Consider the following 18231-nt stretch of genomic DNA (forward strand, 5'->3'; position numbering starts at 1 on the left):
TCTTCCCTACACCCCTATTTCTTTTAAATCTCGCTCTCTTTTCCTCTAGGCTTAGGCCGAGTCTATTTATAAAATAAAAATAGTTTAATTTAAATTCCCCTCCTCTCATTTAAGCACCACCACACCTTTCACTTATTATTATTATTATTTTTTTAATTATTATTTATTTCTATTTCTCTATTTTTTTTATTTTTTTATTTTTTTATTTTATTTAGCCATTTACCTATTTGTTTTTATTTTATCTACTTTTGAATAAATATTAAAAACAAACAAAAAGTTATTTTAAAAGGTTTAAGCACACGTGCGACCATTCGCGTCAGCCTTGTGTTAAAAACCTTTTTCTTCTTCTTTTAAAAAAAAGTTATTTTGAAAGGTTTAAGCACATGTGCGACCATTCACGTCAGCCTTGTGTTATAAACCTTTTTCTTCTTTTAAAAATAAAAAAGTTATTTTAAAAGGTTCAAGCACACGTGCGACCATTCGCGTCAGCCTTGTCTTAAAAACCTTTTTCTTCTTTTAAAAATAAAAAAATATTTTATTTTTTTTTTCAAACAATCACCCAAACATAATTAAAGAACTACGTAACCCTGATTTCTCAGTCCAACTGAGAATACGTAGGAGCAAGGTCAATCCTTGTCAGGCACAAAAAACACAAAAAATATTTTGTTTTTTTTTAGAGTTTTATTTTTTAGGGGAAATTAAACATTTTGCAAACCACATTAAATTCGCGCAATTGATTAAAGGTACTGCCTTCGGGCAGGCGTTGTAGGGTGCTAACACCTTCCCTACACGTAACCGACTCTCGAACCCGATCTTTGGTTTTCGTGGATCGTGCCTTATCATTTTATGGTTTTTCCGTAGTTTTCCAGAATAAACTATGGTGGCGACTCCAAAAACTTTTTTTCAAACTATTTTCTTTTTGGATCGTCGTCCCGTCGCGATTCCGGTTGCGACAACTCTTAATAAGGATGAGCCTGTTAATCAACATGAAACAATTATAGAGGGAGCAAGGCGCAAAATATGGAATGTTTACGTGAGAAGAAAGAAAGAGAAGTTAGTTAGAAAGGGGAATGACGTGTCAAGAATCCAGGGAAGGGGGAATTCTGTTATAGGAGAGAGAATGAAGAGTGTGAAGGGGGATACAGAGTAGGAGGTTGTGAGGAGTTAGGAGGAGAGTCATCCTCTGGAGGAGTGGGAGCACTCTAGTTTTTTAATGGTGATTGTAGAGCTTTCAGCTCCATAAACCTTCTTTTCTGCATAGTACTTAAATAATATACTGTGATTTTCAATCTTATTGTGGGGTTTCTATCATACATCATGTACATAGGGCAACCAGTTACATCTAAGGAAGAATAATCAATTTGTTTACCATTCCACATCTCCATCAATGTCTTTAAACTTATAATTGTTGATGGTGACTGATTTATCAAGTAACAGAAAATTTTAATCGCAAAACTCTTGTTCTTTCTAGAATAGTTTTGTTTATCTGCTCTACTACACCATTCTATTGAGGCGTATGTGGAACAAAAAATTGTCTTATAATATCCTTTTGCTTTTCAAATGCTAGAAAGTCTCCATCCACATATTTCCCTGTTATTTGTCCTTAAGCACTTGATTTTTTTTTCTAGTTTCAAGTTCTACTTGTGCTTTGAATTCTTTGAACTAGGCAAACACATCTTACTTTCTTAATCAGGTGCACCCACAATATCCTAGAGTAATGAATGATACAAAATATTTAGCTCCTCCGAGGGATAGTTTCGATGATTTGCACACATAAGAATGAATCAATTCCAATGTGTTTACTTTTCATAATTACTCTAGCAAACTTCAATCTATGTTACTTGTTGATCACATAATGCTCACAAAAAGGTAAATTAACCTCTTTAAGCTTGGGTAGGAGATTACGTTCCGCAAGGACTTGCAAACCTCACTCTAACATATGCCACAGTCTACGATGCCATGTCAGTACCACTTCTTCTTGACTTGTTGATGCAACTGTTGCATTAGCTTCTTGCAATGTATCTCCCATAAGCATGTATAAGTTTTCCTTAACCTTTTCTACTTTTATTTCCTACCAAATTCTCTTTCCACACCTTTAAGATTCCACGATCAACATGGATCTTGCATCCCGAGGTCATCCAATTTCCCTATAAATAATAGATTCTTCTTTAAGTTCTTCACATGTGATACCTCTTGAATTGTGCGAACAATATAGTCATACATTTTTATTTTGACTATACCAACCCTACCAATCTCCTATGCATGATAATTCCCCATGAACACACATCCCCCTAAGATAGGCTCATATGTATGAAATCAGTTTCTGTGTGGAGTCGTGTGCTAAGTTGCACCTGAATCCATTATCCACTTGTCATAAAATTTCTTTTTACCATCAAAACTGATCACTGCTTCGCTCACTATAATTTCTCCATCATCCGAGGTACTTGCAACACAACCTTGTGAGGTTGATGCTTTCAAAGTTCTTTCCTCCATTCTTCCTCTACCAACAATCTTTCTTGACATGGCCTTTCTTGTCATAATGGTAGCATTTAAGATGCTTCTTATTTTGAGATTTTTATCTACTATGGTTTAACTCCCACTTGATCCACGTACTATTGATCTACCTCTTGTCATCGCCAAAGCCTTTGCTTGCTTTGAACTTTCCATCCTATCTACTTTGTTTTTTTGCCTGAATTCTTGCTTAAGAATAAGTTTGACAATACCCTTAAAGTATAGGTACTCATCAATATTGTTATTTGTTATGTTGATGATGAATTGATCTTACAAATCAAGTAAACTCTACAGTAGAAACTCTGCAGGTTCATTTTCAACTATGTTGAAATTTGCCACTAAAAGTTGGGTAAATAATGTATTTAGATTGTTGATGTGGTCTATCCCTGATGTGGACTCACTCATTTAAAGAGTATAGAGTTTTCTCTTCAAGAATATCTTTAAATAAGTGACTTAACCTTATACAATTTGATGAAAGTATTTCAAATCTCCTTTGCACTCTACGACATTAGATAAAATTGCATGTCATTACTAAGCATTTTAATTAATTTCTTCCCACTTTTGATCAATGATTTTTTTCCCCTAATTGCGGCTGGATAGTTGTATTTCCTCATATTTGCCTTCATTCTCATTTCCCACAATAAAAAAATTGTTCCTACTGAATTTCTCTGTCTCGTTCTTTGTTGTCATAACTTTAAAAATTTGACTTATAAACTTCTTACTATGAATAGTATTGTTTACTGGAATAACAGTAATAAACCATAAACTAATACACCAGGTGAGTTTTCAGAAAAGAAAGTAGATTACTAATGAACGTATTTAGGTACCAAGTCTACCAAAAGTTAAGTAATATACGGGAAGAAAAGAGATAAAATTTTGGAGTGCTTTAGAAAGAAATCAAGGGTTCCTTTTATAGAAAGAATGAGAAGGAAATCCCATGATTAGTCTCCACCAATCTTCAACTTCTCTTTCTCATAAACATCCATTTGGCAATACCAAGAGAAAATTTTGCTATACTATACAAAAAAGATGTTAGTTTTTTTTTTTTTACCATCTAACAGATTGATAAAATATATAAAATTTAACCAAACATATGATAAAATGTGTGAAATAATTCATAAATGGGAAATAAAAATAATTAAGTAAAAAATATATTGAATAAATAACATTTGATGATTAAAAAAAATAAGGCTGCTTTTGGTCCCTAGTTGGGAGGGTTTGTTCAATATGGTCCTACCTTTTTTCTCATAACAATTGATCCCACCTTTTGAAAAAATTGTTCAATTGAGTCCTTTTTGTTCATAGTGGTCCTATATTCAAGTTTAAATTGTTTATTATAGTCCTTATTATATACGATGATGACATGATTTTTAACATAACATTATGTCATGACTGTTAAAATAACATTGGGATAAGTGAATGCATTAAAGAACTTATTGACGTCGTAACCAACACCGTTAGAAAATTGACGTCATAACAAAAATAGGAGTCAATTGAACAATTTTTTTAAAAAATGAGATCAATTATTACTAAAAAAAATAATTAGGAACAACAAAATCTCCCAGAACAAAAGCGATATTAGGAAAAAAAAATAATAACGGGAATTAAACACTAAAATTTCCAAAACTAAAGTAAAGCTGTGAGTCACAATCGAAAACCACACCACACAGTTCACTTCTCCTCAGAATCACATCATTTTCATTCTTCCATCTTCCAACTTCACTGCCTATGGATCGTGCTCAGCTTCTCTTGCTCGGTCTGCCTCTCTTTCTTTTCTGTTCTGACCTATTTTCGCTCTTCACACCACCACCACCGCCACCTCACCACCACCACCACCACCATCACCATCCACCGCACCACCATCATCACCCACCGCACCACCATCATCACCCACCGCACCACCATCACCACCCTCCCCACCACCACCATCATCCACCCCACCTCCATCACGACCCACCCCAACACCATTATCAGCCGATTACAATAGAGTTACCCCCCGAGGTAACTTTTTCCATGAAAATCCCATCTTTGTCATGTTTTTAATGTCCCATTAACGGGTCTCTTCTGTTCTTGTTTCCTCAGAAAACCACGAGCAGTATTGCAAATGCGGGTCTCGGCAACACTGTCAACATCAATTTCTGCTCTTCGTGTTCTTACAGGTACATGCTATTGATATTATGGTGTTGATGGTTTTTCATATAGAGAGAAGAATTACAAAAAAGGAACGCTTTTTGAGATTATTAGGGAATCGACCTAGAAAGATTATTTGACTTTAGGTTTTTGGTTAATTCATCCAGCTTGTGAAATCTTATCTGGGTTGTATATCATATCATGCATCAGTGGTTAGCTGGGGATTTGAGGGAGTATTGTTCCAAATCATTGCTTTAACTTTTTGTTCGGTGTTTCTTAAACCTTCGTGTTAGTACAGTTGAAAGAAAATGAAAAGAAAGAAAAGTTTGAAGTTTTAATTGTTTGGTACAGGGGAAAGAAAATGAGAAAGATAATTTTGATTTTTTTTTTTCTAAAATCCATTGTTGTCTTTGTTTTATCTCCGCTCTATTTTCTTTCGTTTCATTACCTTAGGAAAATGTATAAGCAAAAGTTGGTTTATTACAATTTGCATGCATATGGTAGTGTTGTTTAAAATGGGGAATTTGTTATAAATGGATGGCTGTGTTGTTTGTGTGTAGGGGAACAGCAGTGACAATGAAGAATATGTTGGATATTGCTTTTCCTGGAACTGAGGTTATTCTTGCTAATTATCCTCCATCGCTTCCAAAGCGTCTGCTAAGCAAATTGATTCCAGTTGTTCAGATTGGTGTTATAGGAGTGGTTGTTGCTGGGGAGCATATATTTCCAGTATTGGGTTTTGCTGCACCTCCTCCTTGGTATTTCAATTTGCGTGCTAATAAATTTGGAACCATTGCTAGTACTTGGCTTCTTGGGAATGCCTTGCAGTCATTCTTACAGAGCTCTGGAGCATTTGAAATTTACTTCAATGGTGAACTGGTTGGTACCTTCCTTCCGCGTTCTATTTTCTTTTATTTATTAGTACACATTTCTTTGATGGCTGAGCTCGTGATCTTTATTCAAAGTTTTCTTATGCTTTGTGACTGTGAGCATGTGTAATCAATTGGGTAGATATCTCACTTGAGTTATTAGATCAATATTTTGCCACTTCACTGGATTTCTCTGGTTAACTTGGGGCTCACTTAGAGAATTTTTAGCTACTATCATACAATATGTTAAGCAGCATCATTATCTTTGGCTGTATTATTTTGATTCTTTTCGGTTATCATACTTTCTGCGAAGGTTATATTTCATCATTGAATTTATTGAATTATATGGTCTTTAACAGACTAAAACTAGTTTAAGATCTGCAGAAAGATATTGTGAAAAAGTGGGTAGAAAGTATGGGGAATTGGGGCCTATCCTCCATTCCAGCTAAAATGAAGCACATCTTTGTTACCTTGAGCCAAATAAATCCATGGTGGTCCATTGATATTTTTATATGGATTTTTGTAGTTTGAAAACCTCTGCTTTCAGATCACAGTTATATCTCTATATGACTTTTTGGGTGATTGGGGAGAACACATTCAACTCCTTTAGTATTGGGCATTTTGGCTTTGTAACATCATTTTTATTATTTTGTTTTTTGCATTCAGTGTTTTATGGTATATAATTTGTGGGAATTGGTATAGGGTTTTTTTCTATAGTTCTAAGAAATGGACTAAAATCTTGATTGGATATAAAAACTAGAAGTATTTTGAGGGTTTGTCTACTGAAATAAACTTCATATTTTCAGTAGAGAACTCTCCAAAAACACTTATAATAGTACATATCCAAACGGGGTCGAACTTTAAGTTAATAGGAAATAATTTTATTTTTTTTTCTGTTTTAAGAGTTCTTATCTGAACCATCATTTGATCATGCCCTTGCCTCTTCTGGCTCTAGAGTTACTTAGATGGAAGTTAGTGTAGTATATGGCATTTTCAATGCTTTTGAATTTTTACTCATACCTTAAAACTCTTCTGTCCTTGAAGGTTTTCTCTAAACTGAAAGAGGGAAGGTTTCCTGGAGAGATCGAGTTGAAGGATTTGATTACCAAAAGGATGACAAGTTCTATACGTGTTAATGGTGTGTCAGAATTGATGTCTTAGTGCCTTTGGTGGAGCCATATTTTAAACTGTCATAAAATGTAACTGCACCTCACATTGCAATGTGAAGTAAGAGGTTGGTATACATTTATATATATCTTAGGAATATCATGTTGTAATGTTTATCCTGGTGCATAAACTTTGTGTATTGAAAGAACTAAGTAACTGCTGAAGGAAAAGCTAGCTCAGGTAATAGTTTGTGTAATTTGTTTTCACTGTGATATCTCTTTATCATCAGCTCCAATAACATCCATATACTACGTTCAAAATTGAAGATTTAATGAAGTTTTTGTTCCCAAAGAAATAGGTTGTTTTAGTTTTGGTTTCCAATTAAAATACCAAAAACTTAATTAAGCAAAAATTGAATGGTAGGATAAGGCAAATTTTGCTACACTATACTTGTTATAGTAATTTATGGATAAGACTGAGTTTGGATACAATAGCAATGTCAAACACGAATGAGTAAAGTACACATGTATATCAGAAGAACACGAAGACACTAAGCAATTTAAAATATATCAAAAAAATTACGCTTAAGTAACTGTCGTTTGTATAAGTTATAATATGCTTTAAATACCTGTTGGTTTTATATTATTTATTTATTTTTCTTCATTTTAATTTCTTTATTAATTAAACATTCAATAAAGCTGTTAACTCCTTTTTTTAAAATATTAGTTATGACCTTTTTAAGTTCTAATCATGTCTCTTAACTTTTAAAAACATCTATTAAACACTAAAATTAATGTTATTAGCTGTATAAGTGTTTATTATAATATAATATTATGTGTAAATTAAAGTTATTAATAATTAGTTGTTAACGATTTCATTGTTAATTAAATAAATAGATTTTATTAACGATTCTATTTTTAATTAAATAAATAAAAAATAATCACATTGTTATGGTTTTGAAAATTAAGAAATTAAATTAATTTTTTTATTAATAGGTTAAAAAAATTAATGATAAATTGAAGAAATCAAGCTTATATAATAATAAATACGCAAATCATGTGATAACTTGCCATTTTTATGTAAATTGTAGTGATTTTGTGAGAGCCTTTTCTGTAAGTAATTTGTTGGGTGCAAATTGCATTGATTTTCATTTATATACTGCATTTATAAAGGGATCATGCATAATTTGGGAATCGTCTAATCATTGAATTTGGTTTATTACTGCCCAATAATCAATGTTCCTGGTGCTAAAAATTGAATCATAACGTGTATACGCTCTCTATTAGAAGGAAAAAAAAAAAAACAAAGAGCAAAATTCAATCTATTGCCTTCACCCTTCAATGGAATTTCCGAGTAATCTCTTTTTTCGTTGCTACTGTTTAAACAAATGGAACGTGTAAACAATATCATGAACTGGTGAAGTTCCATGATCTTCTGTGTACTGAAATTCATCTCCTGAGACATTACTGGCTTTTGAAACATGCTGCTCCAAAATGATCCAAATAAATTGAAGTATTGTAAGGGCCTATTAACATGTCTAAGTCATTATAAAAATTTCACGCAGAGTATTTACCTTAAAAAGTTCTCATATTCTGCTTATGTCACGGCCAAACACAAAAGTAGTAGCCCAGTTGATGGCTACATAGAATCTGTTCCTCCAGCTGATGACACGAGTTAGGTATGCTGAGCGCCAAATAAACCAACTGACAAAACCTGCCAAAGATAACCCTTTGGCCTCCTGTAGGAGATTGCGTGAATGAATCAAACCACAAGTTTTTAAAGCACCAGTAAAAGCTTAGGAATGAAAATCACCTTGCTTTGTCTGAGGTCGACTAGAGCCTTATAACTCCCTATAGATGCCATGCTTCCAAGGTGCTTGTAAACAAATTGTTCCCCAAAGTCAAAGTCCTTTGCACTGTTTGCACGGCCTCCATTTTCTTTACCTATTTTGTTTAGTAACATTGCTAAATATTTACCCTGCCTTTCTGCTACCTGTGATTCAATCCAAACGGCAACGCATTAAGTTGGTAAATGCAACATCAATTCACTCATGACCAGTAACAGAGTAAATTAGCAGTAACACATTCAGAATATAATCTCAGGGACAAAGACCTTAGTGCAAAGTGCGAACTACATATTCCAGGAATTTAAGAAATTAATCTGTACGAGGAGAAAATAATGAATCCAATGTCACGTACTTGGGCTAAAGCTGGCAGTGGTTGTTTTCCAGTACTTTCTACAAAACCACTGCAGTCACCTATTGAAAAGATATCCTCTACTGTAGGAACACGAAGCCACTCATCAGTGCCAATCCTGAAAATAAGAAACTTAAAAAATTTGTTTTATGGAAAATACACTAATCTATAGTTATAGTTGCCATGAAATAAAAAAAAAACGTAAGATCAGAAGACATGGCACATCAAATGTGTCAAACGCGAGGAAACTGATACATCTGACGATAGCTTATGGTGGACAAATGACATAAATAGTAAAATATAACTAAAAATACATATCAATTTACACCTCAGCCTAAACATATTTTACACCATTTAACTACCTGCTGAATCCAATCATTGATGTATGTGTATTTTACATAATGAGATGCCAAAGTTTGGAAGATTAAAAGATATGAGCGTAATAATAAAATTATTGATATTTTCTTATATTTGAAAAGGATTTATATGAAACTTTATGAGAATGGAATGCCTGAAATGAACTTTCAAACGCAACCTTGAAATTGAAAGCTTCATCAGATGTTAATGATTTATTTTGATCTATGCCTATTTCAGTCTCCTTAAATAAATAGATGTGCACAATGAGTCATATCTTTGGAAAAAGTAAGTCTGCTTTCATGATAAGACAGATCATGTCTATTCATATAACAGCTCCAAATTTGTAAATTTGAAAGAGCTGTCAATGGAAAGAAAATAAGTGCAACTATGTTGAGTAACAAAGAACAACCTTCCACCAGGAGATTTAGGGAAATCCAAAGACTGAATAAAAGCTGATGGACCAACTCCAGTCGACCATACGAGCAACCCATATGGTACCTCAGTTCCATCATTTAGGATAATCTTCTTCTCCTCGACATCTTTCACAATGCCACGGACTAGTCGGACTCCTGACTGATAGAAACTTCAATATGAGGAGATACAAAACTAATATTGATTTAACAGCTAGCCTATCAATCAGTTTTCATCATACTTATTGTACTACGAGGAAGAGTCGCATTAATTAATTATATGATTCCAAATACTACTGTTAGAAACATTGTGTCGAGATTATATTTCATATTTTGATAATTAACACCATAGTAATTACTAATAGACTACTACATTTCTTTAAATGGAAAGCTGAGTTTAGTTGTTCTTTGTTTCTTTTTACATGATATTCAGAAGTTCGAAATCAGCAGGAAAAGGTTGAACAAACATAATAGAAGTTCCTTCTGATATGTAGCTCACCTTTGTCAATTGATTGGTGGCATATTGCCTGAGTCGGACATCAAAGGAAGACAGGATCTCATTGGCCTGAAATGGCATGAATAAATTGGTTAAAAGAAATTTACCTTAAAAGAAAATTTTGGCACGAAGAAAAATGACAATGGTGTTTCTAACCATTATGTTGGCAATAATTGTAATTTGTAAGACAGAGATATACAATGGAAAGAGCAAGAGGTTTCTTGCGATAAGCAAAAGTTTTGCTGCCATAGGCAATACCAAAAATCTAGTCTATTTGGTTGTATTACATATCTAATGCTACTAAGCAAACCTCAATTAAAGTAACGTGGATGTAGTCCTTCACATGTGAATATCTCTCACGGACATCCCTTACGATAAAATCACTAAGTTCACCGCTGAATTCAACTCCAGTGGGACCGCCTCCCACAACCACACAGTGTAACAGCCTCCTTTTTTCCTCTTCTTCAATCCCTGCATCCAAATCAAATTCATATTGCATAGGTGATGTATGATAATCATTATTTTCAAGGGACTTTATATTAAGCCTAAATATCAAAATTGTTGTAAACCTGGAACATCAGACATCATTAAGTTCAGAAGCAACTTCCGCCGAATTTCCTGTGCATGATAAACTTCACGAAGAAAAATTGCATGCTCATAGACTCCATGAATTCCAAAAGTGGTAGGTTGTGCTCCTAATGCAATTACCAGCTTGTCATATGCGATCGTAAATTTCCAGGGATCTATTGTCTGCGTTCCTTCAGTTACAGACTCACATTGCACCTTCAAAACCATTTTGTCAGATTCTCCCCAATTAAACCACGTCATGAGTACCAACATTTAAAGTAATACTAGTAATTCTCCAACATTAAGACACATTGTCAGGACTACCGATATTTCAACTAATAGGAGTATGATGCCGTTTTGTTATGTGGAGAAAGAGTAAGATAAATAGATATGAAATTAAATTTTCCTTGGGGCTTCAGGTTCCAGGCGTTGCTTTGATAGTTTTAATTCAACAAAACAATAACAAGCTTTGTATTACTAGACAGGGTTTCGATTCCAACAACAATGCAACAACCTTTATCTTACGATATATGGAGTAGAACAAAAGGTATGAAAAACACAATTTCAATAAATCCATCAATAAACAAGGTACCTTCTAATAATTTCAAATTTTGAATAAATTCCTCGTGTTTCAGAACAATTGGGAAAAAGAAACAGAAGACACTGCTTCATCCCCTAAAACAAGATAATCTACACATTCCATGCACCTCAAATGAGATGGAAAAGGATAGGAAATGGGATTGATGTGAGTTCACACACGTGACAGGTAATGGCAAGGAGAAAGAGGGAGTCAAGGCAGTGAAATTAACAATGATGAGTTTGTTATGAAACATAATGTATCAGTAGTGTAGATGACAAGAAAAATAATAGACGATAGAAAAACTACTACTATATATTTCTCCTAGAAACATACTCGTTAACATTTTTCTACTGTTAGTTGAAATTAATAGAAAATCACAAAAAATAGTGGATCAACCATCTGACTTAATAATGGTTTTTCAGTTTCGTAGTTCTCAATAAAATTGTACCCAATAAAAAGTGTGCCACCATCTCTCCTTCCACACTATGTCGGCTGTGAATTTTGTTGTTAGTGTTCTGACAAAGTTGGTGTCAAGGTCACGCAATATTATATGTCACCTTTAAGGCATTGCTAAATCCCTGAAACATAGTAGCATATAAAGAATCTATACATACTATAAGTCACAGAAACGTATGCAAATCAAGAAAAGAGATATGATGCACGTTGTCCACACTCCACAGATGTCCATTATCAAGTAACAAACCAAATCACGCCCAATTTAACGACATTTAACCGGAACAGTGGCGCAGAATTGAAAGAAGAGAAGTGGATAACATACGACATGGTTGAGAGCATCAATGGCAGTACAATTGGCGAGGAAGAAGAAAGAGCCAGGTTCCCGGGAAATGGCGGGTTGGATCCTGGCGATGGGTTCGGCAACGGTTCTGAACTCGAGCGTTCCGACGCAAGTGGAAGCCAAGAGGGGCGTGAACACCATGTGGTTGCGCGGTGACACGCAAACGATGTCGTAGATTTTAGGATCCAGGCCCTTCATGAGCCGGCACCCAGCCCATCCAGAGCCCAGGACGACCACACGGGGCTTCTCGTGGGCTTTGGTGGGGCCCAGACCCGCATGGTGGACCGGGCTGGTGGAGGTGCTGAACCGGGAGAGAGAAGTGAAGCGGCGCGTTTTGGAGGAGAGGGGTCGAAACCAAGACATAGCGAAGGTGGGAAACTAACTAACTGAGATTGCTGTGCTGGGAAAGAACGAAAAAACAGAGAAGAAGAAGATGATGAAGAATACGGTGAAGAGGTTTCCAATTATTTGGGGTTTGTTTGGATGGATCAATTTGACTTGACTCGTGTAAGAGGCTGCTTTCGAGGAATGGAAACGTTGACGTTGTTGTCACGTGTTACCATGATGATGCAGACGTGTATCAGCATACCGCACTCGTGGCTGCTACCGTAAAATCTAAACGTGTTATGACATGGCCACTCAAACGTGCTTCTGCACAGCTTTTTAATCATTTATGTCACGTGCTTTTTCTTAACAAAAAAGTTTTTTTAACGAATTTTTTTACAATTTTTACAACATCTTACTTGTAGTTTGTGGTTTGTTTTAAATATATGGATTAATAAAACAATTTTTTTTAATAAATATCATTCGTGATAGAAAAGAGAAGAAAATTTGGTTATCTCACAAAAACTACATTCATAAAGTGTTATAAAGATTCCAAATGAAGAATGTTAAAGTTGTAAGGAAAATAACATTTTAACATCATTTTTTAACAACATTTTGACACTGTACACGTGTCAAAATGTGGTTAGACGATTTCAAATTAAAAAAACAAACTTTGGTTTTTCTCTTCCAAATATACCCCTGTCTTAACTTTTTTAATTTGAAATCGTCCAATCACATTTTGACACGTGTGCAATGTCAAAATAGTGTCAAAAAATGGTGTTAAAATATCATTTTCCAAGTTGTAAGTACTCCTTTTGCTATTTATTTTAAGTTGAGTGTTAAACAAAGCCCTTCAAATGAAGCTAAGAAGATAGATATGAACAAAGTTCCTTATGCTTCTGTGGTGGGTAGTTTGATGTATGCAATAAGGCTTGATATTGCACATGTTGTTGGTACAGTTAGCATATTTCTGTCAAATCCAGATAGAGAGCATTAGAATGTTGTGAAATAGATTTTGAGGTATCTTTGTGGTACTAGTGGTTTGAGGCTTTGTTTTGGAGGTGATAAACCTACATTGGTGAGTTACTCAGATTCAGATATGACTCGAGACATTAATTCCAGAAAATCCACTTCAGGCTATTCAGTTTGCAGGGGAGCCTTGGCTTGGCAATCAAAGTTGCAAAAGTGTGTGGCGTTGTCTACTACTGAGGCAGAATGTATTACACTTATTGAAGCATGTAAGGAGTTGTTATGGGTGAAGAAATTCTTACAAGAGCTTGGTTTTGTGCAAGGTAAATACTTGATGTATTGTGATGGTCAAAATGCTATTCATCTTTGTAAGAATCCAACTTTTCATTCTATATCCAAACATATTGATGTGGGGTATCATTGACTATGTGATGTTTTGGATGTTAAGTTGTTAGAACTAGCTAAAGTTCATATAGATTATAATGGTGCTGATATGATGACCAATGCATTGTCAAGAGGAAAATTTGAAGTTTGTTGTGAGATCGCCAGTTTGGCAGATATCTCCACATAGTCGTGAGGGGGAGATTTGTTGGGTTATTGGGCTCCCTTCCTATGTGGAGAATATGCCCAAATAGTGTGGTCCATTATGTCTCATTAGGTTAAATGGAGATGGGTCAGATTAGTAGAGTAGATAAGAGTCATTTGAAGAGAGGCAAAAGCCAAGTAAGAGAAAAAGGAAGAGAGAAAGTCATTCCCGCATAACCCTAAACCTGCACTGGTGTTTTCGTCGTTGTGAAGTCGTTCACCGTTGGATCGAGCTGATTTTTGGACAGTGGGTTCCAAACATATGGTTCTTCCTTCTGACCGTTCGGATCGTCAATCAGAGGTCTAGTTTGGGAGAAATTGGTTCCGTACCAGCAGCCATGTTTTGGAGAATTTTCATCTTCTTTGTTCTCATTTGTAAGCATTTGTGCTTAGTTAAATTGGCTTATTGAAAACACCATTTGGTGTTATTATTGGAGACTCTTTTCTTTGGTTTGGATGACTCGTGGTTTTTACCCTTGCATTGAGAGGTTTTCCACGTTAAAAATTGTTGATGTCTCTTTGTGTTTTGGAATCTATTTTTGTTCTACTTGTTTGGTGCTCCTCGTAGATTCTCGCAAGAAGGGGGATTGAATTTTCGTTGCGTTATCACTCTTTGCTAAGTTGTTATATTTTTTGGCCCTTTCCCCATCAGAGTGGTATCAGACGATGGTTAGTCTTGGCAACCGACTTAGACGAGTACAATGTTCCCTATATCGAAAGTCTTCCTGGCAAAGGGTTCTAGGTAAGCGTGTTCCGTTAAGATGAACGGTGGTACGAAGGACTACTCATGGTTGTGGTTGGATGTGAATGCTTCCGCTAGAGGGGGAGTGTACTAATGTGGAAGGGACTCACCCTTTAAGGGGAGATTGTTGGGATTCCAAGTGTGAGCCTAAGTTCCACATTTAATAGAAATGAAAAAGTAGAGCACTATATAAAGATGAAAGACTCATTAACCCATTGCCTTAAGGTTTTGGGTAGAGAGTGATGTTAATTCCTTATATGGTTGGACTCATATCTCATTGGTATTGTGTCTCCTCAGTGAACCTCATCCTTGATCCAAAACTAAAATTCTTTTTTCTTTAACTTTATTCATAAACAAACTCTCCCAATTCAAATAGATCACTTCAAACCTCACAAAACTTCATAGTTACAAATCAAAGTCAAACATTTTAAACAAAAAATTTTTATGATCAAAATTTAAACAAATCTAGTTTATACATATTCTCAATTTATTACATTTCAACTTTCATGACTCCAATTTTCTCCATTTGATTTTCCAAGCATATGAACAAAAAGTAATATTTTAAAGAATAAAATAGAGTAAATATAAGATAAAAAGAAGATTTACGTATGGATTATGTATTTTAAAATAATAAATTTCTTTAATTAATTTTTTTATTTATATTAAAAAAATATTATTAAAATAATCAAGTTTCACCATTTTAAAAATTACTATATTTTTATAAATCATTTTCTAAGTCTCACATTTACAATAATTTAGGCCAAAAATATTTTGTAATCAATATTATTAGAGATTTTTTTAGTCATTATGATTAAAATTGTTTTTGGCGAAATGTTAACTAGTCTACACATAGTTTTTTTAAGTTTATATTTATAATATTTTTATTGATGGTTTTTAAAATTTCAATTAATGATTTTGCAAAAAGAAAAAACCTTGTACATTTCAACTAAAAAATATCATCAATTGATTTTTTTATTATTATTAAATACTATTTAATATTAAAATTAGATTTTGTATTTAGTAGGAATTGAAATCCTAACAAGAAAAAGAAAAATTAGCTTATCCGAATAATGAATTTAAGATATAAAACGATATAAAAGTAAAGCAAATCAAATTTAATGTATTTAATTTATTTTATTCAAAACACTAATTATGTTGGACTAATTTTACATTATTCTCAATATTATTATTATAGATTGTCTTTCACTATCATCTAAAAATTAAAATTTTAATTCTAAAAGATTTTCATTTTAATGTAGAATACATTATTAACCACACTTTTTGAAATCTGGTTAAGCTTCTGGCAAGTGTACCAGATCGTTATCAAGTAATATAAACGGTAAGTCCGAGTATCGTCTCCCAAAGGACTCTTAGACATTATCTTTCATGTAAATCAATCTTATAAGACTTGAAAAGAATTGATTTTAAGTGTTTAATGCAAAGATAAAAAATAAACATGCAAATGCAAGTGATTCAATTGGCATAAAAAATATATGAATGAATGGAGTTGTTGGGGTTTAGTTCACCATGGACATGGTGAAACTAGATGGAATTAAATGAAAGAATGAAAGAATAAACCCTAGATTTGATAAATTGGAGCCTAAGCATCCAAGAAACCGTCTCCAAGGAGTGTAGAAGAGCTCTAGACTTCTCTGCTTGCCAAAAGAATACTTTGAAGATCGCACTAGGGATATTTATAATGCATAAAAGTAACAAAATTTAAGCCCAAGCCCAACATTCCACCGCTCAGTGCCTAATTTGGTCGTTCAGCGGTTTCCCTCTAATCGCTTGACCGCTCAGCGGTCCATCTCACCGCTCAGCGGTTTGCCTCTAATCGCCTGGACGTTCAGCGGCACCGCTTGAGCGAGAGACAGTGGCTATTCCCTCGAGTCTGCGCTCAACGCTGGAAAATAGCGCTGAGCGGTGACTTTGACACTTCTTTTGTTCCTTTTTCTCATTCTTTCTTGAGTCTAAGTCCTCCCTACTTCACTTCCATCTTCAATTCTCATCAAAACACTGCAAAACAAGCATAATATCTCTAAAAACTACTTTTGACTCTCATGTGACTCAACTAAGTGTTTTACTTGATTCTAAACTCATTCTAAGCCATAAAGGATGTGTTTTGATATCAAATTTAAGTATAAAACAACGGTTTTTAGACCGTTATCAAATCTCTCCCCCTATATTAATTATTTAGGATGATATTTTTTTAATGGTTCTATTTTGAAGTTACATTACCGTTAATTGCTTTACTAATCATCTCACATTTAACATATGATTATACAAGTGTATAATTCGTTTATAATCCTCTTCTAAATATTGTTTTTTTCAAATTTAAGATAATTTCTTTCATAATCATCATTCAACACACATTCTATAATCATACAATTAAAAATTTCCTTTTTGAAAAATAACTATGTTTACATCACATTATACACGCACTGTGATACCTACTTCAAATACCTCCTTCATTTTTCTCTCACAAAAAATAAATAAATTTTATTACAAATTTCTCGTCTCTCTTAATAATAAAATATTCAAGTTCCACTTTTAAAATATACTTTTACTCCTAATATTTTCTGGATTTTACACTTCTGTTACACTGTTCATGTAATATGTTTATTGGCCATTGCTTCCTACATCCTATCACATTTCTACCAGCACCCTATCACCTATGGAATCTATTGTCATGATCACAATAAACAATTTTGGATTATTTTTTTTTTCTGAAAGCAATCACCCCTTTTTATTATGTAAAAAAAATCGAAAGTTTTTATAGGGTGGAGAGAGAAATTTGATGGGGGTGTAAAGAAAAACGAAAACGATATGTTGACACCATTTTTTGACACGATTTTGACAACACCACATGGCGTATGTCGATTGGCCGAGTTATTAAAAAAGAAATCAGTTTTTTAAATGAAGTTAGGGGCATAATTGGAAAGCAAAGAGAATTAATTTTCATTTCGCGCCCTCTTTCATTGTTTCATTTTCACGGTTTCCTCACTCTTTCTCCTTCGTTGCTCTCGTTCTCTCATCATCACTTTCGTTGCCCCGCTCTCGTTCTCTCGTGCTCTTGTTCTCTCGTTCTCTTAGGCATTCTCGGTGTCTTAGGTGTTCTCGTTCTCTCATCATCATTGTCGCTGTCTCGGTCGCTTTGTGTGAGTGCTCTATCGTTGTGGGTGTCTTGGGCATCCTTGGTGTGCACTATTGAAGCCCGCCCTGTACCATTGTTATTTTCTTCGTTGTTGGTGTGTTGTTATTTTTCGGGTAAGTGGAACTGCAAACTTACTCTAACCTAATCTCCAATAGAAATGTTTTTTTTCTTTAGCGAAACCTAACTATTTTTGTAGGCATTGTTATCACTGCAGGTCCAATGGCATCAAGAAAACCAAGTGTAAGATAAAATTTAATGTTTTATTCGTATGGATGATGTATAACGTGTGAATGTTAGTATTTATTGTATCTTATGTTAATGTTTTGTAGTGGCGCCTTCGTATTTCCATGGATTCAACGACCATTCTTGAAATGAATACCAAACTACGAGACCATCATATACAACGTCTTAATATGACCCCTTTTAATTGGTGCTTGAA

The 18231-nt window shown here is 34.2% G+C and overlaps 2 protein-coding genes across 2 annotated transcripts; one reads left to right on the forward strand and one right to left on the reverse strand.

The window, feature by feature from the left end:
• Nucleotides 1–4380: 4380 nt before the first annotated feature.
• On the forward strand, nucleotides 4381–6942 carry LOC106763079 (selT-like protein; the record flags this gene model as incomplete). The annotated part of the gene is given in 4 exon segments (XM_014647251.1): nucleotides 4381–4512; nucleotides 4594–4670; nucleotides 5202–5520; nucleotides 6555–6942. Coding segments are annotated over 4 exon segments (645 nt in total), but the record flags the coding sequence as incomplete, so codon positions are not given.
• A 980-nt stretch (nucleotides 6943–7922) lies between these two features.
• Nucleotides 7923–12628, reverse strand: LOC106762983 (internal alternative NAD(P)H-ubiquinone oxidoreductase A2, mitochondrial). The gene is made up of 9 exons (XM_014647128.2): nucleotides 12001–12628; nucleotides 10645–10858; nucleotides 10386–10546; nucleotides 10079–10144; nucleotides 9579–9742; nucleotides 8816–8930; nucleotides 8430–8609; nucleotides 8191–8355; nucleotides 7923–8100 (listed from the first exon to the last, which is right to left on the reverse strand). Exons 1-8 carry the CDS (start codon nucleotides 12379–12381, stop codon nucleotides 8203–8205), a joined length of 1434 nt encoding a protein of 477 aa, XP_014502614.1. The 5' UTR covers nucleotides 12382–12628; the 3' UTR covers nucleotides 7923–8100; nucleotides 8191–8202.
• Between the last annotated feature and the right edge of the window lie 5603 nt (nucleotides 12629–18231).

Source organism: Vigna radiata, chromosome 6, assembly GCF_000741045.1.
Source record: "Vigna radiata var. radiata cultivar VC1973A chromosome 6, Vradiata_ver6, whole genome shotgun sequence".
Taxonomy (NCBI): domain Eukaryota; kingdom Viridiplantae; phylum Streptophyta; class Magnoliopsida; order Fabales; family Fabaceae; genus Vigna; species Vigna radiata.